This window comes from Mixophyes fleayi, chromosome 10, assembly GCF_038048845.1.
Source record: "Mixophyes fleayi isolate aMixFle1 chromosome 10, aMixFle1.hap1, whole genome shotgun sequence".
NCBI classification, from domain to species: Eukaryota; Metazoa; Chordata; class Amphibia; order Anura; family Limnodynastidae; genus Mixophyes; species Mixophyes fleayi.
This window is the reverse complement of record NC_134411.1, coordinates 70,041,750-70,069,103: the sequence shown is the minus strand read 5'-3', so window position 1 is coordinate 70,069,103 and position 27,354 is coordinate 70,041,750. Positions and strand designations below refer to the sequence as shown.

Sequence of the window (27,354 nt, the reverse complement as noted above, 5' to 3'; positions counted from 1 at the left end):
TTTGAAAAATCTTCTCATTTTCTCATTTTATTGGCAAAAAGCATGGTTATGTTGGCAGTCTGAACGGTGATGTTAAACCATTTGATATATGGAAAGGTGGCTGAATCACATACACCAGGACCAATTGTCCCACCTGTCTAAGGAAAATTCAAATCCTTTACTTGCAGTCCAGTGCCATGTAAAACACATTTTTCTTTTAAAATGTAACTGCTAACGTTCTGCAATAGTATTTTTGTAAACAAAAAATAGAAACAATACATAAGGCTTGAAATCAACGTGACAAATTGAAAGTTGACCTACAGGATATGTTTTAATCCAGAGCCAGGTGAATATGAGGGTTAGTTCCCACAATGAAAACAATGACATTAATGTACTTAAATTACATAGTAATTAGTGATACATAGTACATAACAAAGAGTCTGCATTTGAAATCGTAATAAATAATAAAAAAAAAACTTATACATCACTTTCAAGGGTTTCAATTGTTTTTTTTTTTACGGAATACTGGATAACAGATCTGCAAAAATGTTGTATAGAAGTTATAGACTGTGAGCTTCAAAAAAATAATATCCCCCAATGTACATGGTTGGCAAACGATTATTATTTTTAATTATGCCTTGTGGTTCTGATTCTACGTTAAACTCCTTTACCTGACTGCAGAATAACAGATAGGTGCAGATTACTTTTCTGGAATGTTGGTGTGCACCAGTGAATGTGTAACCTAGCTAGCGAAAATGGGTTCTGCACCTCGACCCTTTCATAAATAGCCTTAATCTCTTATTTCTAAGTTTAGTTTTCACCTTGAAATACAGTTAAGCCTGAATTCTGCAGATATGTTCAAATTCTGTATTTAAACCATAAGGTATCAGAAAAACACACAATGACATAACAACTTGATAAGGCTTTTATATAAGTATCAATTTGGAGATAAATTGGGAAAATGTGGTATCAAGGTGGTTCAGAGGTTAGCATCACTGCCTTGGGTTTAAATCTGACCAGGGTTAATATAGAGGTTGTGTGTTTTTTCCAAGTGCTCCGGTTGCCATAACATTTTCTATAAACATACTGGTAGGTTAAATTGGCCTCTGACTAAAATGGACCCTACCATGTGAGTTGTGTCTGCCGGTGGTAGGAAAATTACACTAAGCTCCAATGGAGCAGGGACTTGTGTAAATAAATAAAGATTACATAGAGTTCTACATAAAATATGATGGCACTATATAAAGAGTAATAATATTGCAATTGGAGTGTCGGACTGATTAGAGTGGAAATTCCTTGTCCCACATGTTTAATATTTGTGTTACTGGATTATTATAACAATAATATATAAGGCAAACAATGCTTTACACTAGACTCTCAGGTTACATATATATGTAATCTAACAGTGAGTTGGCGTTTGTATCATTTCAGAGATGAAAGCTAGAAACAGAAATGCAAAATGTAATAATAATATTAATATAATACAGTACTATCCAATTGCACCTGCAGCCACACTTTGTAGACACGGTTTATTTTTTGAGCCTTTGCTGTGTCCCAGTGTCTAACGGGATCTAATCCATGACACATAGTGATACAAATGATTAGAGGGGAAACTTTAGTTTTACAAGGTCCACTTGGCAGTGTTGTATTGTTTTATAATAATGTGATGCTGACTAGTACATGACAAAATGTTATTCCCACCTAAAGCCTCATACTCACTGATGTCAATGTTGTGTGTTGTAGTAGCATTTTAATACTAGTACACAACACAAAAAACACATCTGACCATTATTTCCAGTGACCACTTGCGATGTTACACGATTTACGGTTTTCCTAATTCTAGCGGCATTTGAACTTCCATTTTTAAATGCAAATCAAATGCCTGCAGGTACCCAACGTTTCACAAGAACAGTGCATGACAGTATACAATTTGATATAACAAATATTAAAAACAGTTCTTTGGATTAATATAACCACAAACTGTGAAAGATTTCCTCTTTCTCTCTGCTAGAACAGTTACGCTCAGAAATTCCTGCCTTCATCATCTCTAAATTCTAAATGTTGGCTCTTTGGCAGTGTATAGGAAGTAATTATCACAGTAGGGTTTTTAAATACTTCTGTATATCCTTGAAAGCAATGATTATGAACATAGCATAGTGGGTCTGAATTTCTTTTCTTTTTTTTGGTGTGTAGTTCTGCATTTTATTCTTATAGTGTAACTTAAAATAATTAGGCAGCTACCATGTCCATTCCCACTATTCAATGGTCGTAGATAAGCCATTAATGACTTGGAGGTCAAGATCACCTCCTACGATATTAAAGGTCTTTGAAAACCACAATACCTTTTCTACAGCACTGCTCAAGAGGTGCCTACTGGAAGCTATTGTTGGGTTCCAGTTGTTGTAAATCTACAGGGTGATTCAAAAGTCGCAGTACACCCTTTTATTTCAAAAACTACAGGAATTGGGCCGATTGGCCGATTTCAAGATGGCGCCCATGTTTGGTACATACCGTAAAAGATAGACCATGTCACCCATACCTTACTGGAGTATTCAGGTTTCCCAATTTCCTGTAGAGTTTTTGAAATAAAAGGGTGTACTGCGACTTTTGAATCACCCTGTACAATCTGTCGCCTGTCTGGATTCTCGAAGCCAGCACATCTGCTCTGGTTATGACAATGACTTCTATGTCAGCTGCTGTGCAAGCGAATATTGATATTTCTGTATTTAAGTTTTTTCTAGGTTTTTTTTCTTTTGCTTACCTTATTTTTTACTATCCCACCACACCAAGGCAGTTTTGGCAAGCAAGGCACACAGGTATGCATTATAACAGTTCACACACTTTCGTCATTTCTCTTTTCAAGTTCTATGGTCAATAAAAGCAATTACTTATTTGCAGGAAAAGTCTAATAGCATTTAAATGACACATTTTCTAAAATCCAGTGTCCTATGTACTGGGCTTGACGTGTACCACAGCACTTCATCCGGAGCGTCCAACCATCATGGAGCAAATACTGTATATCTGGCACATGACAATGCAATATGATTTCCTGGTATTTCTCACGCTGGACTTTAAAGGAAGGCCAGCAATTCAGGTAAAAGATCACCTCCAATATATACCCTATTGGAATGGGAGCTTTACCAACGAATTTGGAAATGTCTTCTTCATATAAAATTAGGCAGCAGGTAAACGGTTCCTCTGTACTTTGTGCCTCTGTAAGGTAAAACCAGTAGCAGGGTTAGTTCATGCCAATGCTCTGGGTTTTGGCCATGTCTGTACAAACAAAGTACGTCCTCAGTTCTCCCTTTCCTTTAACGTTGATTAGTCCTCGGCACTCGCAGGAATAACCCAGTCCTTCCAAAATACGGCACGTCTCTTCAGTCACCTGGAGAGACAGTCCATAAGTAACGCTAAACTAGGGAATGCATGTTTATTCTGCAGCAATTATCAAACTTAAAGTGACAGTATTCTCTTCAGTTACTTTAAATGGATGAAAGGTCCATTTTTGGTATAATTATAATTATAATTATATGATTATATATAATTATATATAATTATGACATTTCTAGTAAAAAACAGGTGTTGATAAATGTAATATTTTACTGCTCAAGGTGAAGTCAGATTTTACCTCTATTAATTTACTTCTTAGAAGACCGGACAAGGATACCTAGTCAATACTCTTAAGTCTTACATCACAACTATTCTTACACCTCTCATACACCTCTTTTCAATGTAGAAACATTTTCAAATATTTAAAGGAAAACTTCAGTTTCTGACTACTCCAAACCCCAAACTATAGGGTCCAGAAGACTCCCAGGGCCGTAACGAGGGTGGTGCGGGCGGTGCCGTCGCCCAAGGGGCGCGGCAGCCACCCGCTACCTGCCTCCATACCTTCAGTCCTTAAGTTCCGCTTAAGGGCTGAAGAGAGAGAGAGTAACTTACAAGAGCCTGGTGCTTCTGCCCGCAGTGGAAGGCATGTGTGTTCCACTGACAGGAAGTTCAGCATTTTGAAAGCAAGTTTGCGTTTCAAATGCCGAATCTCTCAATCTCTCCCTCTCTCCCTCTCCCTCCATTGTGCCATTATACGGATAAGACAGACAATTTACTATTACAATTCCAATTAAGTATATGTGAACCCCCTCTTAAATTCATTACCAGTACAGTTTATGTAAAATATATATATATGAATTATTTCAGTAAAGTGCTAGCCACACCCGCACATTAGGTTGGCCACACCCACTTGTCAAATGTCACTCCCACTTACATGGGGGGTGCCGGTGCCCTGTCTAGCTCAGGGCACCAAAATGTCTAGTTACGCCACTGAAGACTCCACCTATACAAGATACACAATTTCTAACTCTCTCCCTGCCAGGACACAGAGAATAATTTAAAGTTGAGCAGAGCAAATGGCAAAGTGTGGGAAGCAGCTAACAGTACAATCCTTAGCAATGTTTGTCTTGTACAATCCACTCCACTGACTTTAATAACTCTCCAGGTACAACTAATAGATATCTGAAAAGTTATCAAGGAAACTAGTGGATTTACCAGATGAGCACAATTTAACTATGCAATTAAAAGGTTGTAGTAATTACTTTGGCTAGGCAGAATAATATATGGGTGTAAAAATTACCTGGATTTTGCCAAGTTCGCCTGTGCTCTCCATCCTGCTAGCCACATTCACAGTATTCCCCCAGATGTCGTATTGAGGCTTTCTAGCTCCAATTACTCCGGCAATAACAGGTCCATGGTTTATCCCTGAAAGATTCAATAGCACCAGGCTATGATCAGTGTCTCAGATAATATCAGCAGCAGCAGTCAGCACTGGGTCACAGTTATAAGGTCATTATGGATAGTGGTAAGGTACCCTCTAAATGGGGTGTGATGGATTAAGGTGTTATGGTGGAGAAATCTCTTGAACTCTTGTTAGGGCATTGGGGACCTTTACACATGTGATGGTTTTAAAATATTTTTACATAGTTAATTATTTTGTATTTTAAGCTTAGTTTCCATAGTATAACTTTGTCAAATTAGCATGAGAAAAATGTTAAATGGACTCTTGGCTGTATAAAGCAATGCATTAGCAAAACATTTCTAATACATAGTAATTGGTAACAGCTAAAACATTTAAAATAAATAATTCTTATTTTTATTAGCACCCCCCAGAACTCTTTCCGTCCCAGACAAAAACTGAGGGGTGTAAACAAGAGGACCAAACACCACTTGTGATTGGTCCAAAATTCTTTCCATTGCCATAAAGAGGAAAATGGTAGTGCAGCTTCAAGTCATGTAACTTCAATTAAATAGTGAAGACTCCAACTAAGATTCCAATAGATCACATTCAACAACTCACCCACACGCAGGCGAAAGTTATTGAAAGAATGTCTGTTAATTCCATCCAGTTTCTGCATTAGGGCCATGGCATATTCAACAGTGATTCCTATTTGAGCATTCTGCTTTTCTTGGTCCTACGATGAATATGAAAGTTAGATAACAAACATCATCATTGTACTTACTTCACACCTTTATAATTACATATTGTGATACACAAATTTGCTTATAGTTATACTTTTACAAATGGTGGAGCGTATGCTGTTTACAATCTAGAAGTGTTAGAGAAGTACAGCACAAGATCCGACTCTGTATGAATAAGTTCTATTGACGTAGACAGAAATGCCATATTATATTCTTGATGATAAGCCAAGCAATAGAGTTGATATAGGATTGGCCTAAGTAGAACAAATATTAGAACAACTGAATGTATGGATTAAAGAGCCTTAAGTGTCTTTTCTACAGCATTATGGATTTCTATCCATGCCATTCTAAAGTATTTTGGCAATGCACATGGAGACACTATTATTTTGTAACCTAGAAGTTAGATCGTTTTAAGAAATTAAGACCTTGATCCTAAAACAGGGGTGTCCAACCTTTTAGCTTCCCTGGGCCACATTGGAAGACGACGAGTTGGTTTGGGCCGCACATAAAATACACTAACACTAACGATAGCTGATCATCCAAAAAAAACATAGAAAACAGTTAACATATTAAACTTACTTGGAAATGAAGTTAGTAAGAGTTAGGAAACCTGTTGCAGAATCATGATTAATGCAGTAGTCCCATTACCAGCTGCAATTTAACTTACCTGCATCTGTCCCTTAGTGGGGTTCGGGGAATTAAATGCCAAAAACTTTTTTTCCTCTCTTTCTGCACCCATGAATCATTTTTTTTATTGACCAGTTTGAAATGGTCACCGATATAGGTAGCATCGGGAGTGCAGAAAGTCCAAATTCAGAGTAACAACAATAAGATACTGGATAATCTTTCATTGCTGCTGATAGTTCGCGCGGGTGACTCCTCTGTGCTGCGCTACGCAATGGATGTCGGGTGTGATGACGTCACCCCCGACATTCACTGCGAACGCCGCACGGTGGAGGAGACCAGGGAGGGAGCCGGAGCGCCAGCTGATTTGACCGCAAGGTAAGTATTTTCTTTTTTTTTTTTTTTGTAGGATATTTTTTTCTTTAACAGCGCTGCCCCCTTGCCACAACCGCTGGGCCCCATTTACAGACAGGCTGGGCCACATGCGGCCCGCGGGTTGGACAACCCTGTCCTAAAACATGTAGATAGAACACCAGAATCAATTGGTGGATCTGTTCCTGTTTTCCAGTGATACTATGTTCCTTCTGCCTAGATTTTTGGGGTACAAGTCTATCATAAAAGACCAGCTATAAAACTAGTTATGTACTAGGGACTGCAGTGGAAAGGAGAAGCGCCAATGGTACCCTAGTGTAGATTTACTTTGAATAAAGCTGGTGAAGCAGTTTACAAATAAACAATGATAATATAGTTAAAATGTTCGCCTAGCATTATCCTAATTTTATGTTTCAATTAGCACTGGCAATATTCTTAAAGGGCATCTGGGATTGGTTAGGAGGAATGTGAATGAGTCCAAGAGTGAAGGTACAACTGTAGTAGCAAGTCTGGTCATTATGGGAAGCCCTTGCCTCTTATCACCACGATCCTTGGTGACAAAGCAGGATCCAGGTGAGGTGTAAATAGGTAAGAGAGCTTTTAACTAACTGCTCAAAACTTCTGTATCTAAATGTAGACATTTTTATTAAAACACAAATAAAAACATAGAACCAATAAGTAGACAATAGCATCAAATATACATTAAAAAATACCTGGTTATTTTCTTGTCCAGGAGTTACAGTCAGACCGGCTGCTGCCATGTAAGTACTTCCAATTGTCTTAATTTTCTCCACCCCGCTGAATTTTGGTTTCATTAAAAGCTAAGTAAAAAAATGTAATTAAATATTATGATACAGCCATATACGTTCATGGATGTTAACTTGTGTAGCAATAACTTATTGTAATACCTCATCAAAATCAGCAATGATCTCATTTAAGAGCCGCAGACATTCCAGACCCTCCTTGTTGACATCGCACTCTGTATAGAAGACTTTAAATTCTGGCACTGAAGCAAACATCACGCAGACACAGTCATAAGACTGATGGTACAAGTCCTGGCAATACAAAGGTCACCATGAGCATTAGAGTGATCTAGAACAGTGTTCTATTATTATATTTAGCTTTCTCTAAATGACAATTAAAATTAAATGTGTTGCAAGGGCTGTTATTCTTCCGTAGAGCGGAAGAGAACCAAATATTTATTTAAAACCATAGTTAAACTAAAATAATTATGTATTAAAATATACTTTATCTCTGTCAGAATTACAGCTGTACATGACCTGGTTTGTTTCACTCACTGCAACTACCCGCTGTCACTAGAACTTGGATCCCTGAATCTAGTCCCATCAAAAAAGCTGGGGCTCTGTTCTTCGCATGCCATCAATATTTGTAAAGATGTTTTTCCAACCTGGGTGTAGGTCTGCTCTTACCCTTGTGCCACTAGTAGCTATTATTCTTTTCTACTTCTCTTTTTTCCCACTTAACTAGAATTCATTATATTAGACCATCTATTAAACAATGCTGTCCATTATCTCCCACAATTTAAATCCCACTCTACCTTCTTTTCTGACTTAGGGGCCTATATTTCAAATTTTTGAGTGATAAATATTTAAGTATTGTGTTAATTTATGACTAGGGCATTGCAGCAGATATCGGATCCTCGCCAACTGTCTTGATTAATGTGCTCTGCTTAGTCTGCAATATTCTCATCATTCAAACCCTCAACCGTGGCTTAATTCTCAAAATCACTTTCTTTGTGTCTGCACCACCTACTCCATTATCCAATTATGCTGTGTTGCTATAATTCTGCTCTCCAGCTAGCCAAACAGATCATTTGCCAAGTCTGTTAACACCAACCACTCCAACCAACATAATCTATATATAGTATTCAACTCATTGCAGAAACATCTCCCACTATCCCCATCTTATTCTCCCTACAGACTAATTTAAATTGGAGGTGGGTGCAATAGGAAGGGATATTTCCTCAGATGCCCTCATCCACTGATGTATCCTTAACACCCTTCCCCAACTGCTGAGGAAATATTGTGACTGATCCATTATATTTCCCAAACTACCTACAAACTTGATCCTACCCCCCATCAAATTTAAAAGCCGCTCATCATACATTCCTCACTCAAATCTTGTAGCTTTCATTCTCATTTCAAAAGTGCAATAATAAAATTGATTCTTAAGAAGTGTACTGTTCCTTGATCTGTCCAATCCTGAAAACTCTATTACCCAACATCTGCCTCCCATTGGGTCTCATGCCCTATGTTAGTAATGCATTATATATTGCTAAGTCCTGAAGCAACTATCGCTTTTCTCTTTCTTGATATCTCCATAGTTTTTCATACAGCAGATCTCTCTCTCTCTCTCTTCTGTTTCAATTGTTCCAAGATTCTGTCAAGGAAATGCTTTCTCTTCTAAATTTCCAATGTATCTGTCCACACCTGACATCTGCATATCCTTATTTCAATTACAGATATCTTGCTGCCTTTTTTGACAATTTCAGTATGAATGACAGAAAGACATCTCACAATAAACATGCCCGAGGCTGAATTGCTCATCATTCCACACAAGAAATTTCTATCAACACCACCGTCAACAATGCAGCCATTCTTCATGTTCCACATTTACAAGTCTAAACGTTACATTTTTCTTTTTCTTATGTAGCACAGTAAAAAATGAAACATCCTTCTAATTACCTATAAATTATTTATAATTATATAACACTATGGAATTACACAAAGCATAGAAACATATAATTTGACGGCATAGAAGAATCACTTGGCCCATCTATTCTGCCCATATTTTAACCTATGGTAACCTCCAACCCTATTTGATCCTTATTTCTTTGTAAGGATATCCTTATTTCTGTCCCAAGTATGTTTAAATAGCTCTACAGTATTACCACCTTTGATGGGAGACTATTCCACTTATCCACTACCCTTTCTGTGAAGTAATTGTTCCTCAAATTTCCTCTGAACCTACTTCCCTCTAGTGTCAGTGCATGTCCTCGTGTTCTAGTACTTCTCTTCCTTTGAAGAATGTTTCCCTCCTACATCTTGTTAAAACCTTTGATATATTTGAAAGTTTCTATCAATTTCCCCCGTTCTCTTCTCTGCTCCAAACTATACATATTTAAGATCGTTTAGTCTTTCTGGGCAAGTTTTGTGCTGTAGACCATGCACCATTTTAGTCGCCCTCCTTTGTACAGTATCTAGTGTATTTATATCATTCTAGAGATAAGACCTTCAGAATTGAACACAGTATTCTAGATGAGGCCATACCAATGACCTATACAGTGGCATTATTACTGCAACCAAGCATCTAACTTGTCTTCCTCATTGCTTTGTTACATTGCCTACCTGCCTTTAAATCACCTGAAATAGTTATTCCCAGATTCCTTTGCTCCTCAGTAGTTTCCATTATAGTGCCATTAATGCTATATTTAGCCTTTGGGCTTTTGAGAAACAAGTCCATAATTTATGATTTTTTCACACTAGCTGCCACCCTCTTTACCAATCCTCTAGTCTACCTAGATCATCAGTCATTTGTTTTACCCCTCCTGGTGTGTCTACCCTGTTGCATATATTTGTGTCATCTGCAAAAAAGCCATAATTTCCCTTGAATACTATTTACAATGTCACCAATAAAGGTATTAATACGTACTGATCCAAGTACAGATCCTTGGGGTACTCCACTGGTAATCTTTCCCTCCTGTGAATGCACTCCATTTATTACAGCTCTGTTTTCTATCCTGCACCAACATCTTACCCATTCAGCCCCCCTTAGAATCCAATCCGAAGCTTTCGAGTTTATTTAACAGTCTGCGATGTGGGACAGTGTCAAAAGCCTTACTAAAGTCTACATAAGCCACATCTACAGCCCCCCCTTATCTATTACTTTAGTGACACTGTCAAAAAAGTCAATAAGATTTGTTTGACATGATCTTCCCCAGTAAATCCATGCTGTTTAGGATCCTGTAAGTTCATGGATTTTAGATATTTTACAACTCTTCTTTTAAGAGTGTTTCCATCAATTTCCCAACTACTGATGGAAGGGTCCCTGGTTGGTGAGCATCAGAGAATTGTATACAGACCTCAGTCCTTGGCCCAGTGGACCTTACAATGTAATTTATCACAGGTACAAATACATACATATACCAGGGAGAATTTAGTCAGTTCACAAATAAAGTACTATCAGCTGTATGTACAATGGAACTCCCATTGTACACTCATCTAAGGTGAAGTTCTCCATACTCAGATAGAGAGGTTTTTCAACATACCCTACATAGTCTAGTTTATCATATTTTGTTAGGACATAGGCTCACAAGTGATTGCATTAATGTCCGAGGGGATGGAGGGAGGGTCAGATGAGGTTGTTCTGCATATATTAATGTGTTCTGGTTTAATGTATTATGAAACATCAGTATGCTTATTTTTTACAAAGATTATGCACTGCCTTCCAAACAAACAGCCTTTACCATTCCCTCATCTATGGTCTATGACATTTAAGTTCGCCATGGCTCATTTATGGTCATTGGAATGCTCTTAAAGTTGTAAACTATTAAATCTTTTCCTCATCAGATGTCACCAGTTCTGTATGGATTTTATATATCAATAAATGTTACCTATTCAGGTATTTTAGTCCCCTGCTTCCTTTCCCAAGATATGTGAATCATATTGCAATAGGAATTTTGAGAACCTGCGCTCTCTGTAGGTGAATATGTGGTGATGCTGCCGTGAGGTTCAAAGGGGTATACGGAGAGGAGTTCCAACCTTCCGTTGGTAATCAATAATGTTGTATGCCCTTGGCGCAAAGATTATACATCAGAGATGTGCCTATGTCTAATAACCATATGACTAAGAGATATGGACCGTCTGTACAATTTAATGTATTATAACAATGCGGATGTGGTGGTGTAATGGTATATAACACTGCTATAGTGATAGCAGCCTAAATAGACATTCATAAACAATATCACATATGTGCATATATAGCATCTTATGAAGATCTTAAATAGTTCAGTACTTTATACTTGGATATATATCAATATAGATGCAAAAAGTTTGGGTAGATAAAAAAGGCAAGTGGTGTAACATAAGCCTCAATGTCCCGCTGATAGTTCAGCAGATAGATGGTAATCGTAGATGAAAAGTCTGTTTTCAGTAGTAGTAGTCGAAATATGGTTGAAACTTGTTTCAACCATTTAATAAAAACAAACATAGGGAGGTGTGTGGGGAAAGAGGTGTAAACAAGAGTCCATATAGCTAATATATATGACAAACGCATGTCATATATATTAGCTAAACTCTGCAGCACGCAAGTTGATAGGTTAAAAACAATTCTAATATATGCTTCCACCAGAAGGCACTAGAACAGTTAATCAAAGTAATAAAAATATTAACTGGTGGTTTTAAATAAAAAAAAAAACGTAACGTCATTGTTGATTAAATCCTTAGTCTAAGGGCTAGATTTACTAAGCTGCGGGTTTGAAAAAGTGGGGATGTTGCCTATAGCAACCAATCAGATTCTAGCTTTCATTTATTTAGTACCTTCTACAAAATGATAGCTAGAATCTGATTGGTTGCTATAGGCAACATCCCCACTTTTTCAAACCCGCAGCTTAGTAAATCTAGCCCTAAGCCTTATCTTGTAAAATGGGCATCTCTTAGTTCTGGAGTGATGCACCGCTGCCGAGCTGGATAACCTCACAAGGTCACTTCACTTGTATGGGGGTTCTGCTCTTATGGTTGTGGAATCACTATTACACAGTCTGTACCTCATTCATTTTGTTGTCAACAACAAAATACGCAGCCACATGCGCTGGGAGAACGTTTTCTAGCAGGAGGCGGTTCAGATTCTCCATGGTTTCAATTTCCTCATCTTCCTTTCTGAATTTTTTCTTCCACAAGCAGTCTAACCTGGAGTAATAATCTACCTGATAATGAAGTAGAAAATATTGTTATTTTACACACTACAACATCTACTTCAGGTGGGTAAAAGCTTTTTACAAGCTCAATGTTTCCTAATGTTGAATTCAAAACTGAATAGACAGCAGCATCTTATGTGATATATGGATAGTAGTCATACTTTAACTTATTATTTTCTGAAACAACAAAAAACAAAAAAGACATAAACAGATAAAAAATGCATTTTAGAAAACCTTTAAGTAAACAATATAGCTGAAAGTTGTGGGTGACAATCTCCCCACAATTATTGCTCCATGCTTCTTACATTGTAAACTTATTTGGACAGGGCCATCTTTACCTTATGTCTATTGCATGTAATTTGTTATCATGATACCCTCGATGTACAACACTGTGTAATATGTGGATAATATCCGTCCTACTAAAGTAGTAAAGAATCGATCAAGTGTATTCTATTTGAGCGTGCATACAGGGTTACATGGTATAACTCCTTGATACACTCATGTTCCACTGTGCCATGACTATACCCCCTTAGTAGGCATTGTCCGGTGATCACCAGACAATAAAATCATACACTACAGAAAGCATTAAGAGTTCCAATGATGGGAGGGGTTATATTGCCCAGATCTCCCCCATCCTGGCTTCAATAAACTCAGGAGTACCGACATTTGATGTGACAGGTTGTCTGGTAAGCTATGCCTGCTTTGTTGGGCTACCCATATTATACCTAAAGAATTTTAGGCATTTCATTCAATACAGCGCAGATTTTATTACGAAAAAACCTCTGTGCAGAATCCTGATTTTCAATGTTTTGAAAAAGTGGATTAATTCCAAAGCAAGAACCACATTTTTATGAATGAAAACATGAGTGTGTTGAGGTGGCTAGTTATGGTAGGAATGCATTAATCCCTTACTGGCAATCAATAAAAGCAAATAGCTTCAATGAAAATCTTTTGGGATTACTGGCACGCATGACTTGAAGTATAACACTGGATACATGTGTATGTATTCTAAAAGTGATACAAGTAGATGATATATAAGTGTAGCTTTTTAGCACATGCAAATTTATTGATGGCCATTTTATCCCTTGTAGTCTGTAATTAGCATTATGAGAACAGTGATGGTTTCCATGTCACACAAAAACAAAAATCAGAAAGAAAAAGATGACAGATAGACAGATCTAAATCAGACCAACTGATGACAACCCAGGAAGTCTATATCACTCAATCAGTAGAAAACACGATGGAATAGAGCTACTGTCGCTGGATGAAACACAGCTGCTACCATTGCTCTGTTCATTCAACACATTGTAAAATACTTATAACAACTGTATAGGCTGCAGGTGTCACTGTTTCCATTGCTACATATGCAGAGTTCTAGCTGTAGGCCAAATGTCTTCATAAAAGAAGCAACAGTGACTTCTGCAGATTAAACAAGGGACTGAACAGCAGAAAAATCAGATTATATTTAATTGTACACAATATATCAATAATAGAATTTCATGAGAACACTCCTTACACCCACGGTGTATGAAAACTTCTTATAGAACAGAAAAATGCTGCCTTAGGATCCATACATCTCATTGCTGTAAAATGATATAATTTTTAGTTTTCAGCATCATAACATTATTTATAAAATTGAGCCCTCGTTAATAAAAAATAAAAAAAAACAACATATGGAGATATTTACAAATAGTGGCGCACATGTAACTATGGGAAAAGGTGCCGTTTCCATAGTGACCAGGTTTTGTAAATGTAAAGCACAATTTAGAAAAGGATAGCAAACATCTGACAACTAGTTGCTATTGGTTACGTCACCTTCTCTGCAGTTACCTGTACACATCTTAGGCGCCACAAACATACAGTCATGTCAGGCCAATTTGCCAATAGCGCCAGCCATATCAGCTCATGAGCGGCCAGACACAGTAACATGAAAAATTGTAGCCTTCCGTTTCTACATCTTATTTTGTTAAAAGGAACATGGTAAATACAATAAGAGAAGAGAAAGAACTTCTGATTACGAAACAATTTACATTTTTATCATTTTCTTTTTAACCTACCTGCCTTGCCAATAAAACTACGGTTAAGAAGAATAAGGAAAGGTAAAAGCTGGACATCCTCTGCAGGTCTTCCATCATCCCTGTTGACACTAAACTATAAAACAAAATTCGGAAATTTGCTATTAAAATAAAATCCATTCTGAAAAATGTTGTTGTAAATATTACTGATGCAGAGTTGGTCGCAAAATGGGAGTCAATTACTTTGAGCACCAACAAATAGAGTGTTTCCATCGATATGCTGAGCCGCACACACATATCAAGATGCATCAGCAGCATATGTGCCTGGTTTATAAGAAGTCACTATCAGCATGCCTTATAGCATGTGAAAAAGATACAATACTAATAGGCGTATACATGTGTCTGCATGAGCCGCTTTTATGTAAACACGCCTTGGCCAAAGATAGAATGTCCCTTCCCTCCCCCGTCTAATCTTTTCAGGCGCAGCTGAGCACAAGTGCCAGAATTGCGCAACTCTGCATAGGCACCCAAGATACGCTACACAAACTGGTGTTCCTCCCACTCTGCATCAGTCCCTATGTGCCTAGTCTTGTGGAAGAGTGACAATCTTTCTAAAACTGGTCCTGAAAAATTAGTTCTCACTTCAAATAAAAAAGTGCAATTACATCAACTCGAATTCGACTCTCCCCAAACCTTGAGTCCTGCAAACACTCACTCAAAACTCACCTTTTCAAGCTCACCTATCCTACCACCTCCTAACCATTCTATCCACCACCTCCTCTTCCATCTCCATCTTTCTCCAGTTGGTCTCTCACCACCGCTCCCACTAGAATGTTAGCTCTGGCGGGCAAGGTCCTCTCTACCTATTGTCCCACGTCTGTCTACTGTCTGACTCCCTCATTTGTCCTGTCTTATGTTTTGCTGCACTCTGTGTGAGTCCCCATAGCATTACTCACACTCATCTGTGCTACTTATATATATTATCTCATCTATTTGTTACTTGCTTCTGTATCCGGTGCTACAGAATCTGTGGCACCTTATTAATAAATAAATAATAATAATTAAATAAACCAGTACTCAATTCTACACAGTCTACTAGCAATATTCAGTTAAACAAGTTCTAGCTCTTCCAATGCAGTGGTGCAAAATTGTCAATCATGGGACAAAGGGAAGAAAAGGCTGCGCCCTCCTCCACCCTCTTTTGTATTTAAACAATTTCGTACTGCAAAATTAAATATTGTTTTTGCATTTGGGTGCAAACGTAGACACATTCATGCATCTTATCCATACTGCAACCCTGGACAACCCAATCTGCCCAACCCCTCCCATAGGGCAGTTAAAAAAAATTTGCCCCTTACAACCGCCATACGTAAACCACTGGATAATTTTGGACACTACGGGTTGTACCCTTTTCCATTGATTGCATTTCCATAAATGAGCCTTAAACACTGTCCTAATAAAGCTCATACAAATAATGTTACATTAAATTGCCATATCCCAACACTTAGTAGTCCAAAATCCATCATACCTGCTGTTGGCTGGTAAACTTTTCTTGAACAAGTCCGCGTGAGTGTGGAAGATGATGACATTGTACACAATGAAGGCAGTAGATAAGAGGAGCATCTTCAGCTCGAAGCTCATTCGCAGGAACACAGAGCATGTGATGAATCCCAAAATACAGCAGTATATGTAATACTAGAACACAGGAGCAAAGCACAATAATAGTGTCTATCCAAATGAAACTTAAAATAGGGAAAATTACTGTATATAAAATAAACCTTTACCACATAATCAATTATGATAAAAAACATTCAGTCCTAGTCATAACAGAGACCTGAATGTTATATATAACTGAACTTACTGGAATGCTTGGACACCTGACTGTTTCTGGACTCGACACACTGCAGTTTCGGAGAGTCTCATCTAAAGGCTGAATTAAACAAGACATGGTCATCTCCTTGAAGGTTAAAAAGTTTTAGTCCATAAAGCTTGCAAATCTCATCAAGAGGACTCACCAAATTAAGAATGGCAACTACCAGAAGAGCCCCAATAGTCAGAGCAGCCAGTGCGAGACGCACTATGGGGTTGGTTTCAACCTTTTCCGCTAGGAAACACAGGATACGTGACATGGGTGAACCCTCTTCAAATAAATGCTGGCAAACAGAGACATAACCTATCAGTATCATAATGTATTCAGATAGCAACAGCATCTCATGACAATATGATGAGTAAATAGAACAAAGTTTGCCAAGACTTACCGCACACTTGTCGGCATAGCAAAAGAGAAGTACAAAAATAATCAGCAAGGTCACCACAGCAAAAGAAACGCCAAGCTTTACACTCCTGCAAAAAGTAATATGGATAAAGTCAGTTCTTTCAATAGAAACTATTTATTCTTTCTGGGCGATAAAACCGTGGCAGTTCCAACCTTGGAATGGAATTACTACTCCCTTTTGTTGTCAAAGCTATCCATTTACTATGAGCACAGGTAGGGATAGTTGAGCAGCTGTTGGAGAAAGTTCTTCCATTTAAAGCAGTGACGTATCATCGGGGGTTGTAGCAACAGCAACTGGACCCCAGAGAACATTAGGGCCCGGGCTTTGAAAGCAGAGGTGCTGGGCATACATTCCAGCACCCTTCCCCCATCAATTACCACACTTCTGATACCAAAGTCTCTCTTCCTTATCCTAACTGCTGGCAGGTTGTGGAGCGATAGCTGGTGTGAAGACTACCGGTTGTACAATGCATCCACTCCAGGCTGGAACCTCAACATATGACTGTGTGAGGGCTTGTTGCTATCAACACCTCTGATCATAGAGATGTTCACAGTGTTGCGAGCTGCGTTGGGCCGTTCTCACCTGTGTCCCAGCTGTCATGGCAGCAGCCAGGACATCACTTACGATAGTTCCATCCTGGTCGTCACCAGGGCAATGGCCGGGACACTTTACAACAGCACCATGCCCCGACATCTGGGGCATCTGAGTGCATGCACAAATTATTAATTAATTAGGCACCTCCTGTTGGGTCAATTATTACACATTAAAACCTAATTGGCCAGTTCTTGTATGTAAGGCAAGGATAGTTAGTCTCCCTGCCAGTTATAGCATCCTGTGTGCCGCAGATTTTGCTGACCAGTCTTGTTCCTGTGGATAATCTGTCCGTTTATTGACCGATTCCTGTTGTGAACCCTGGCTTGTTTCTACTCCCTGTTTGTACTCTGATTGCCCTGACCTTTGGCTTTGTTATTTGGATATCCCTGCTCGCTGTAAGTCCTGACCCTTTGGCATGTCCCCGATCACTTTGCCGGCTACAGACCCCTGTCCCTGGCCTGCTCCTGACCATCTGCTCCTGTCTTGGCTACCACCTCCTATCTACCTGCTGCAATACTGTATATAAAGGCTTCCACTACGCTAATAGTTAAGACCTGGGGGTATCCAGGTACCTTTGAGCGCAACAAGCTCTACGGGAAAGGCGGCTGCTATAGGTGAAGACCTCTGTAAGTTCTGGAAGCTTATGTCAAGAGCCACTAGCTGTTACACATAGCCCTAATTAAGTTGGGCAGAAGTGCTCACTTCACCAAATATAAGGGATTGAAGAGGGGCCTCTATGCAATAGGGGAACAGGGTGTTTCTGCAAACGTGATGAATCTTTCAGACATATGGGGTTAAATAATGGGAGAATTTCTCTGCATTGGCTGGAGGGGGTTCCATCTAAATATGTGAGGGTTTGGTGGGGTTCTGAGCATTTGGGTAGCATGTCTGTGAAATGGGAAGTGTCTACACTAGATTGGGGCAATCTAGGGATGTAGCTCGTGAAATAAGTCAGAATAACCAAGTGCATGTGAACAGCAGAAGCCTACTAAGGAAAAGCATAGCCAAAATGGCAACAGTTTCTATTTTTAGGTCAATAAATCATAGTATACTGGAATATATTTTACCAAACTATACTGCAGATAGAGATACTCAGTTAGTACATACAAATACATCTAGCAGGTGCTGAAAACAAACAACTTCCATTCACTGTTGAACACACTATAAAAGGGAACTTGACATAAAATGTAATCATCCCTATTAATCTCATATGCTTATGAAACACATACCACAATTACAATGTAAGCATCTCTGCAATAGCTTAGAGCACTTAAATGAAGACAATGCACAGAATTGTATTTGTATTTAGTGTTAAGTTAAACTCATTTAGTAAATGCCAAGCACACTGAACTACACTGGAGGGATTTTTTAATGCTGAGCACACTGACCTGGGCATCACCAGTATTTGGATTAAAAACATGCATAGGAACACCACGCTGGCACACAGGAAATAATTTCGGATCCTTGGAATCCTGATGGTGCGATACTAAATACAAAAAAAGAAAAAGAAAAAATCAGTTGTTCATTAACTGAATATCCAACTGCAAATAAAGCGTAATATGTCTCATTGTAACATTAGTAGTTATTCTCTAAAAGCCATCTAGCACTTCATAGTGATAAGTAAGAGCTAGATGTATTAATTCAGTAACTGCACACTTTCAATTTACATTAACAGTCAACATTTTCCAACCCAGACACCTCTACTGTCATTACTCACATTGTAGCTTGATATTAATGTTAGGGTAAGGTCGATAAATATATTCTTAATTATGCAATCTTGTATATTTAATATGTAACATGTAAATTAAATTAAAAGAGAAGTTCCGTACCTCTTTTTCCAGACCATCAGCAGTGAAAACAAGTAGGAAAGCATAAAAATCATCTGATTTTCCAAACCAGGGCCTGAAAAAAAGAAAAAAGACATATTAATCTTTTCTTCAGCTGTTCTAAGAGCTTTTGTGTGAGGGGGGTGCTTAGGTCACACTTTTTATTGATGTTTACATATTCAAAACAAAGGAATCCTGTCCCACCATAAAAAACAATACAATTTCAAAAAACGGTAGCCAGCTGCCATCCCACCCTATCCTCCCAGTGCCTGTCCCTTACCCATTATCATAATATACTATGTAATCATGTGATGATATAAGGCTGAGGGACCCCAAATTGTATTTCTTGGGGGGATTGGATATCTGCACTTAATAGCAATCTTTTTTTCTGCATAAAAAATAATAATAATAATGATGTAAGGAGAGAGTGTTCCTCTCTGGTGGAGACCACTTCATCCAGTTACAAAACATGAAGAACAATAGGGTATAATATAACTGGCGTAGCAAGGTTTTCAATCACCAGACCTACAACCTCCCTCCAAAACCTCTGTAACTTTAAACAAGATGGTAAAAAAGCTGCATTGCATATTAGTCTGACCAGGATCCATCATTTTCAGCCTGACCGTTGCAATGGTCTACATGGCCAAAAGTATGAGAACACCAAAATATAACATCCATACATACTTGTTGAACATTTGATTCCAAAACCATGGGCATTAATATGGAGTTGGTCCGCCCTTTGTTGCTATAACAGCTTCCACTCTTCTTGGTTTTCCCTAGATTTTGGTTGAGGGGATTCACATCCATTTAGCCAAAAGAGCATTAGTGAGGTTGGGCACTTATGTTGGGTGATAAGTATTCCAATTCATCTCAAAGGTGTTCTATGGGGTTGAGGTCAGGGCTCTGTGCAGACCAATCAAGTCCTTCCACACCAAACTCTGGAAACCATTTTTTGATGGATCTCGTTTTATGCAGAGGGCCATTGTCATGCTCAAACAGGAAAGAGCCTTCTCCAAACTGTTGCCAAAAAGTTGGAAGCACATAATTCTCTATAATGTTATTGTATGCTGTAGCATTATGGTTTCCCTTCAATTTCTCCTGCACCAAACTTTACAATTGGCAACAAGCAGTTAGGTAGGAAGTGTTCTCCTGGCATCTTCCAAACCCAGATTTGATGGCTTAGTCACTCCAGAGAACGCGTTTCCACTGCTTCAGATTCCAATTGTGGTGTGTTAAAACAGACAATTTGTATGTATTACGTGCGTCAACACTCGACACTCCCATTCTGTGAGCTGGTGTAGCCTGTGAGCTATTGTTAACGCAGAAATTTACACTTACAGTTGCCCGGGGCAGATCTAGCAGGGCAGAAATTTGTTGTGCCTACTACTATTCTATAACAGTGCCACGTTAAAATTCACCAAACTCTACAGTACAACCCATTTTACTACTAATGTTTGACTAGGGAGATTGCATGACTGTACGCACCGGTTAGCAATGGGGGTAGCTGAAATGGCAAAACACACTAAATTAGAAAAGATGTCCACATACTTTTGACCATGTAGTGTACATAATCTAAGAAAATACACAAATGAGTTAACTATGTCTGATGTCTACAATTGGCTCAGAACATCATCCCAGTGAAACTCACTTGACATCAATATATCATGTTTCCAATTTGCAAAGCATTTATCTAACGTACCAGAGATATACTAATCAATTGCTAGTAAATAGCACAAAAAACTTAGACAATTGTTTAGTAATTTGAAGATCCTCAACAAGTCAGATTCTAGTACCAAGGATAGGACAGGTGATGGAGAAAACCTGGCATGTCTGCTCTGTAAGAATCTGAAAAGCATCCTGCTCTGGAACGTAATCTTACTTTGTAACTCATCTAATGTAAAGCGAGAGCCCTCTGGGGTTCTATCCTGCATTGGTTTTAGGTCAGCGTTCAGAGAAAAGATCTCACACACAGCAGGTCAGTTATTAAGTTTATATTTACTGCTTAACTTATTTAGCTCACGATTTGGTACATATTAATAAAAAAGTGGCTGCATTTTCTATTTAGAACCGAAAAAAATAGTCCTTACTGGGCCACTTGAGCTCTGTAAGGTGCAGGGATACATTTTAGGGCTTATTAAAAGGACATTACTTGACTGAACTGAGTCCATCGATTGTGTTTAGCATTCTGTCGTGAAGCTCCTCCTCCTGATTCCTTTTCTGTGAAACCGTCCTTAAATGGGGAAAAAAAAGACATTTAATTTATACATAAGTATGTATTTGATCATCTCAGTCATCTCACAATATTGACAAAATATACCAATATGTAATACAAAAGCGGAAAGAGTAAATAAAGGGTAGTTACTTTACTGACAGCTGCTTTGTTTTATGTACTAAGCAAGTATTAAGTACTAAGTACTTCATTTAATTTATTCATATTTATGTTATTCATTATATTAGCCAAGGAAACAACAGTGCTAATAAACAGGATGGGTTTGAAAAAGTGGAAATGTTGTCTATAGCAACCAAACAGATTCTAGCTGTCATTTTGTAGAATGCCCTAAATCAGGCCTGTCCAACCTGCGGCCCTCCAGATGTTGTGAAACTACAAGTCCCAGCATGCCCTTTCAGCTATCAACTGGCTGTCTACCAGCAAAGCATGCTGGGGCTTGTAGTTTCACAACACCTGGAGGGCCGCAAGTTGGACAGGCCTGCCCTAAATAAATGATAACTAGAATCTGATTGGTTGCTATAGGCTCTTTACAAATCAAAATAATAGATCACCCACACATAGAAATAGTCTTGTAAAAGTGTTACATAGTAACCGGTTACAAATTGTACCATGCATATCAAAAAGAGTAAATTAGTAATTGCAAGCAAGACACAAGTAGTTCATATAAGCAAACCAATGTAAACTCCATTGCAATGAGATACAAGTAATACCAGATTAATACCAAATGGGGTTCTAGCTACGGTAGCAGTTTTGGGGGCCCCACCTCTGATTTCCTCAGTACCAGTGCACATAATTATAACAGCACTGTGCTTTCATGATTCTACTGAATGTCCCATTGCACAGACTGACTCATTGCTTAGCTGCCCCAATACCACAGAAGCGTTTACTGCACAGTCCCAGACTCCACAAACCCCTATCCCCAGTAACTTTACACAGCCAACCCATTGTTGCACAAATTCTTATCAAGGCACCACCAATCTTTCCTGCTAAAACTGATCTGTAAAGGACTCTAACGAGCAGAATCCCAGCACACTGGGCACTAGACTGCTCACCCAGAATGCACATGTAAAGTGCACTGCGTGGAGGTTTTGGGGCGGAAGTCCAGAACTAGGAGCATTTTCACATGATTTGCTTCTAATGCTGGACTTCTGCCCTGAACCTTCAGGTAGCACACATGCTACATGGAGGCTGTACAGCACACTGGCCTGCAGGGATTCTTGCTGTGGGCCATGCATCCCAACCATACACTGGGTAATAGAGATGGGATTGGGCAACACAGGCCCAAGGTGGATAGAAACCTATGTTGTCTTGCTGGCAATCAGGTACTAGATAAAATGTGTGAAGCGAAAAGACCCAATATATTTCAGGTAAACCCCATTCTTAAGAGGATAAAGGGTTTTACCTGAAACAATGATGACGCCATCTGCTCTCTTCATAGCTTGCATCTCATTGTGATATGACAGCTATTTACATTAATACGCCTATATTATTTTTGACATGTAACTGTTAAACTTTGCGCCTGGTTATAACATAACACTGTTGTCAGACTATTACTATGTATGGGTGTGCCATACCGGTCGTACATACTATGAGTATTTACTGGTAACACTACACAATGAGTGCCCCTTATACATATGTATACTTAGGAAGACACACAATGTAATATATCATACATAACTGTTGTGTTGTCTTAGTCATTGTTTCCTTTTGGGTACTATATACTGCAAAGGTTATTGCACTTATTTTCATGTATCTTGTTAATAAAAATTCTGGGTTAAGGGTTTATATCAGCAGAACCAGGGCAAGTTCTGGAAAAATTGGGGCAGTATGGATTTCATACTGATTCATGGGCACAGTATGAGCTACAGTATCTAGTCTAGTAGCATTATAAAATAAGTCAATATTTGCACATACACATAGAAACTTTTGTCTCTATACAGACATTCTGTGCGCGTTTACACATTTTAAAAATTCCATTCCCAAAGAGGTGGTGACAGCCAGGGCCGGATTAACCCGAGGTCTAACTGGGCTACAGCTCAGGGGCCCCGGGCATCCAGGGGGCCCTTGAAAGTGCTCAGCGGCATTATTGATCAGGCTGGGGGCCTGGGCGCCCACCGCCCGATCAATGCTGCTGAACCTGTCACTGTAGTCCTTCCACAGCGCTCAGCAATCTCCTTACTGAGCAGATCTTGTGAGTCTCACTCTCACGAGATCTCCTCAGTAAGGAGCTTACAGCACGCTGCGGAAGGACAACAGTGACAGGAGAAGGAGGTAAGTGCTTGGGGTGGGGCGGCTCACAGAAGAACTCACGGGGGGGTTAGCGGCTCACAGGGGGTGCCTCACGGGGGAATGTAGACCCTCTTAGCCCAGGGGTCTCCATTCCCTTAATCCGGCCCTGGTAACAGCTGATGCCTTCCTTAAAGAGATGTGTCTGTATCTATCATTAGTAGATGCCATAATTAGGTTGAATGACCCAGTAAAGTAATCTGATTGCTAGGTAAGCAGTTAAAACAGAATTTCTACCCTTGGGAAATTACAGTGGATACTGTCCCACTAGGGATTTTATTTCCCTACTTCTGGATCCACACAGCTACACATTATAAAATGTTACACTTGCTGGACTTGTCTTGTATCAGCCTGTTTAACTATAACCTGAACTGAAATAAAGAGGCTGTTTTACATACCTTTCTGTATGAACCTGACGACACACACCTTGCAGAGGGATTCCCTACAAAAGTAAAGATTACATAAATCCAACAATATGACGTGCAGCTGTTAGAGTCAAACATAAATAAAACAGGTAGAAACATGCCGTAAGGTTACTCAGGATTAACATCTGCATCACTTTAATAACTATTTCATGTTATTCTCCTTACACACAGGCATACAAAAAAAATCATACTTTCACAGGAATTTATTTTAACGCTAGTATGTAAATGAGTATCTGAATGGAAGCGATTAGTTCCTAATGACGATTTGTGATTGCAGTCGTCGTCTTTTGAACGCTGCCTGCTCTATTTACTCACATTCTGCAAGTAAACGCAAGGGGACCAATAGAATGTCCACCGACTACTCCCTGCCCCAACCAAGTGTTTACCACGACTGCATTTCACAATCACTGGCGGTTTCCTGACACCGGTGGGTAACCAAACTTAGCAAAGCCATGTGCAGTCATCGCTTATCACAACAGTTGGTTGTTGTACAGATAATCAGTTAATGATAATGTTACATAATATTTAAAAGAGGTGAACATAAGAGTACAACCTGTTTAAAAGTCTAACTGTAATGTACAGTTGCTAACAGACAATTCTAAAGGTAAGTATGCTAGAAACCGGTGACTTTCCCTCTTAAAAGCTGGCAGTTTGATTATGTCATTGAAAGCTTTTCAGGAGCTCCCGCCAGTACATAGAGTGATCACAGTAAAATTAAAACTCCTGAATATATATAACTTCCCAGAACATGGTTAACTTGTTGGCATATAAAAAAAGAAAAACATGGAACAAACTATACAGCTGTAGCGCACTGTAAATGTAAAGCTTACTTAAATGTAGCCTTTTTGGATATCTGTTAAATGTGCAGTTGCGTACAGGTAACTGGATGCCCACTTAGAGCATAGCAACAAGCTCTATATAGTTACATATAATATTTTCCATGTGTGTAATGGTTTGTTTCTTGGTTAGCTGTAGGGTTCAGGAGCACACGCTTATTAATCTTACTTGCATACTTTTTGGACCTCCCCTTCAATAGTCCTGGAGTGGTGGACCAAAGGACATGTGTGGAGGACATGAGCTCTGAGCAGGGTGGGGAATATTATCATAGGTAGCAATTATTCCTACGTTGTAGCACATTGTCTCTACACAGGCCCTGCTCCATGTATATTGCATAAATGCTCTTTGGTCCATAATTAACAACATTGTGATACATTATCCATACTACATGCTACTTGCATTTCAATTCTGTTAGCGCTTTATGTGCAAACTGTTTGGAAATCAGCTGAACAAAAGTGTTGTGAATGATGTGAGCAATATGCACAGTGTGAATTAGTCCATTGGTAAGTAAGTGTTACATGGAGGCTTTCTAAACAATTCAGGGTAGGCAGGAGAACACAGCTTGCAGAGCACAAGCGCTAAAAATAAAAACTCCTTATATGCAAAAGCTATACTACTGCTATTTAATTAGTTCAGCATAAGTGTTGCTAGATGTACATTCTAGGATAAAAATATTTTAAAATAAACAGGGAATTAAAAAAATAGAAATGCTAACACCATAAACCAATGCTTCTCAAGGTTTTCTTCTGGAAACTAAGATACTTATCACTTGATCATTTACTATTGTATATAAAAAGACATCCAAAATCAGCATTAAAAGTTCTCCAATGTAACTAGATATCACCATGTGTATGTCCCCAGGATAAGCATGAAAACTAATAATCCAATCAACATTTTTCATGCATTCAGTAAATTTGGTCCGCAGCCATCTACAGGTAGTCTATCTGTGCGGCCATCCGATGACAGCAGTAACAGCAAAATGTGGTCCATAAATGATACAGCCAATCGGCCCAGGTGCCGAATTGCCAAAAGTGTACAATTTGGCCACTCACTTGTGTCACCAAATTTAAAAGCAATGCTGGCACTCAGTTCTTAGGCCAAGTGTAAGAGCAGCAAGAAAGTGGAATGGGTTACATGTGTAGCCGTATTTAATTATACATTGCAAACGTTTGTAGCAACCTCAATAACTTTTACTATAAATAACATGAATGAATGGATACAAATGTTGTCTATTGTGAAATATTTGCTCTCCCTGATTTACAAGCTGCTGAGAGCAGATGATGTATTTATACAGGTTATACTTCCTCTATCATATTATATTATCTACCACCCAGGAGCACAATAAATGTGCTATCTGCTACTGTCCACAGTAACACAACAGATAATCGTATCCACTCCCCATGTCCCTTACTTGTTTCTTCCTGTTCTTATTAACCAATCCCCTGGGTGTTGGCATGTTCCCTATTTCCCAACTCATCTACATTATAAGATGTCACGAGTGTTTTATATACATATATATATATATATATATATATATATATATATACACACACACACACACACATACATACATGCAAATAGTATATATATATATATATATATATATATATATATATATATATATACACACACACAATATATATATATATATATATATATATATATATATATATATATTTATATATATACACACACACATACATACATACATACATACATACATACATACATACATACACACAATATATATATAAATTGAATAACATGGACTATCTCGTTACAACGGCACCTGTCAAGGGGTGGGATATATGAGGCAGCAAGTTAACAGTCAGTTAAATTGGTGTGGGGTTATAGATGGTTAAAAAAAAATAATAATAATAATGAAACACTATTTTATATTGGTGAACTACAGGTCACAGCTAGCTAGTCAGTTCTGACAGTAAACAGTCTCAAAAATAAGCAAATGGAAAAAAAAGAAAAAAAACAACACGTGCCCCCCCCCCTTCCCAGTCATATTAACCCTTGTGCTGCTCTTCCCACACCCCGAAGTGGTGGGTGTGGAGTAATACATGGTTCATATCCTTAGTGCTACCAGACTAGCACTGATAGGAGGAAAATTGGGGGCGACAAAAAGCGCATGGTCCCCCTGATTTTCCTCTAAACAGTCCTAGGCTTTGCCAGTCGGCGTTAGTGGCACTATAACAGGAGGACCTGCAGCAGGGGTTCCCTTGCCATAATTCCCTATGGAGTTGGGGTCCCCAACAAAAATGCTAGGGCTCTTCCCACACCTTAGAGTGGTGGGTGTGGGGTTATAGATGGCTAAAAAAATAATAATAATGAAACGCTATTTTACATTGGTGAACTACAGGTCACAGCAAGCCCAGGCTGCCATTTTTGTATGTATGTATATATATATATATATATATATATATATACACATACATACATATACACACATATATACATACACTACAGGTCACAGC

General features: G+C 38.7%; 1 protein-coding gene across 4 annotated transcripts in view; it reads right to left on the bottom strand.

The window, feature by feature from the left end:
• Nucleotides 1–284: 284 nt before the first annotated feature.
• Nucleotides 285–27,354, bottom strand: part of ADCY7 (adenylate cyclase 7) — a 161,941-nt gene continuing 134,871 nt past the window's right edge. For all 4 annotated transcript variants that reach the window (XM_075188855.1, XM_075188852.1, XM_075188853.1 and 1 more), the window contains exons 12-26: nt 24,008–24,051; nt 21,243–21,323; nt 19,097–19,169; nt 18,656–18,753; nt 16,656–16,740; nt 16,413–16,550; nt 16,259–16,327; nt 15,926–16,092; nt 14,440–14,533; nt 12,233–12,391; nt 7,356–7,502; nt 7,161–7,268; nt 5,330–5,444; nt 4,610–4,734; nt 285–3,364 (exon numbers count right to left, since the gene is read on the bottom strand). In XM_075188855.1, the coding sequence (XP_075044956.1) occupies nt 3,218–3,364; nt 4,610–4,734; nt 5,330–5,444; nt 7,161–7,268; nt 7,356–7,502; nt 12,233–12,391; nt 14,440–14,533; nt 15,926–16,092; nt 16,259–16,327; nt 16,413–16,550; nt 16,656–16,740; nt 18,656–18,753; nt 19,097–19,169; nt 21,243–21,323; nt 24,008–24,051 (1,650 nt within the window). In that variant the 3' untranslated portion in view covers nt 285–3,217. The remainder of the gene's footprint in view (nt 3,365–4,609; nt 4,735–5,329; nt 5,445–7,160; nt 7,269–7,355; nt 7,503–12,232; nt 12,392–14,439; nt 14,534–15,925; nt 16,093–16,258; nt 16,328–16,412; nt 16,551–16,655; nt 16,741–18,655; nt 18,754–19,096; nt 19,170–21,242; nt 21,324–24,007; nt 24,052–27,354) is intronic.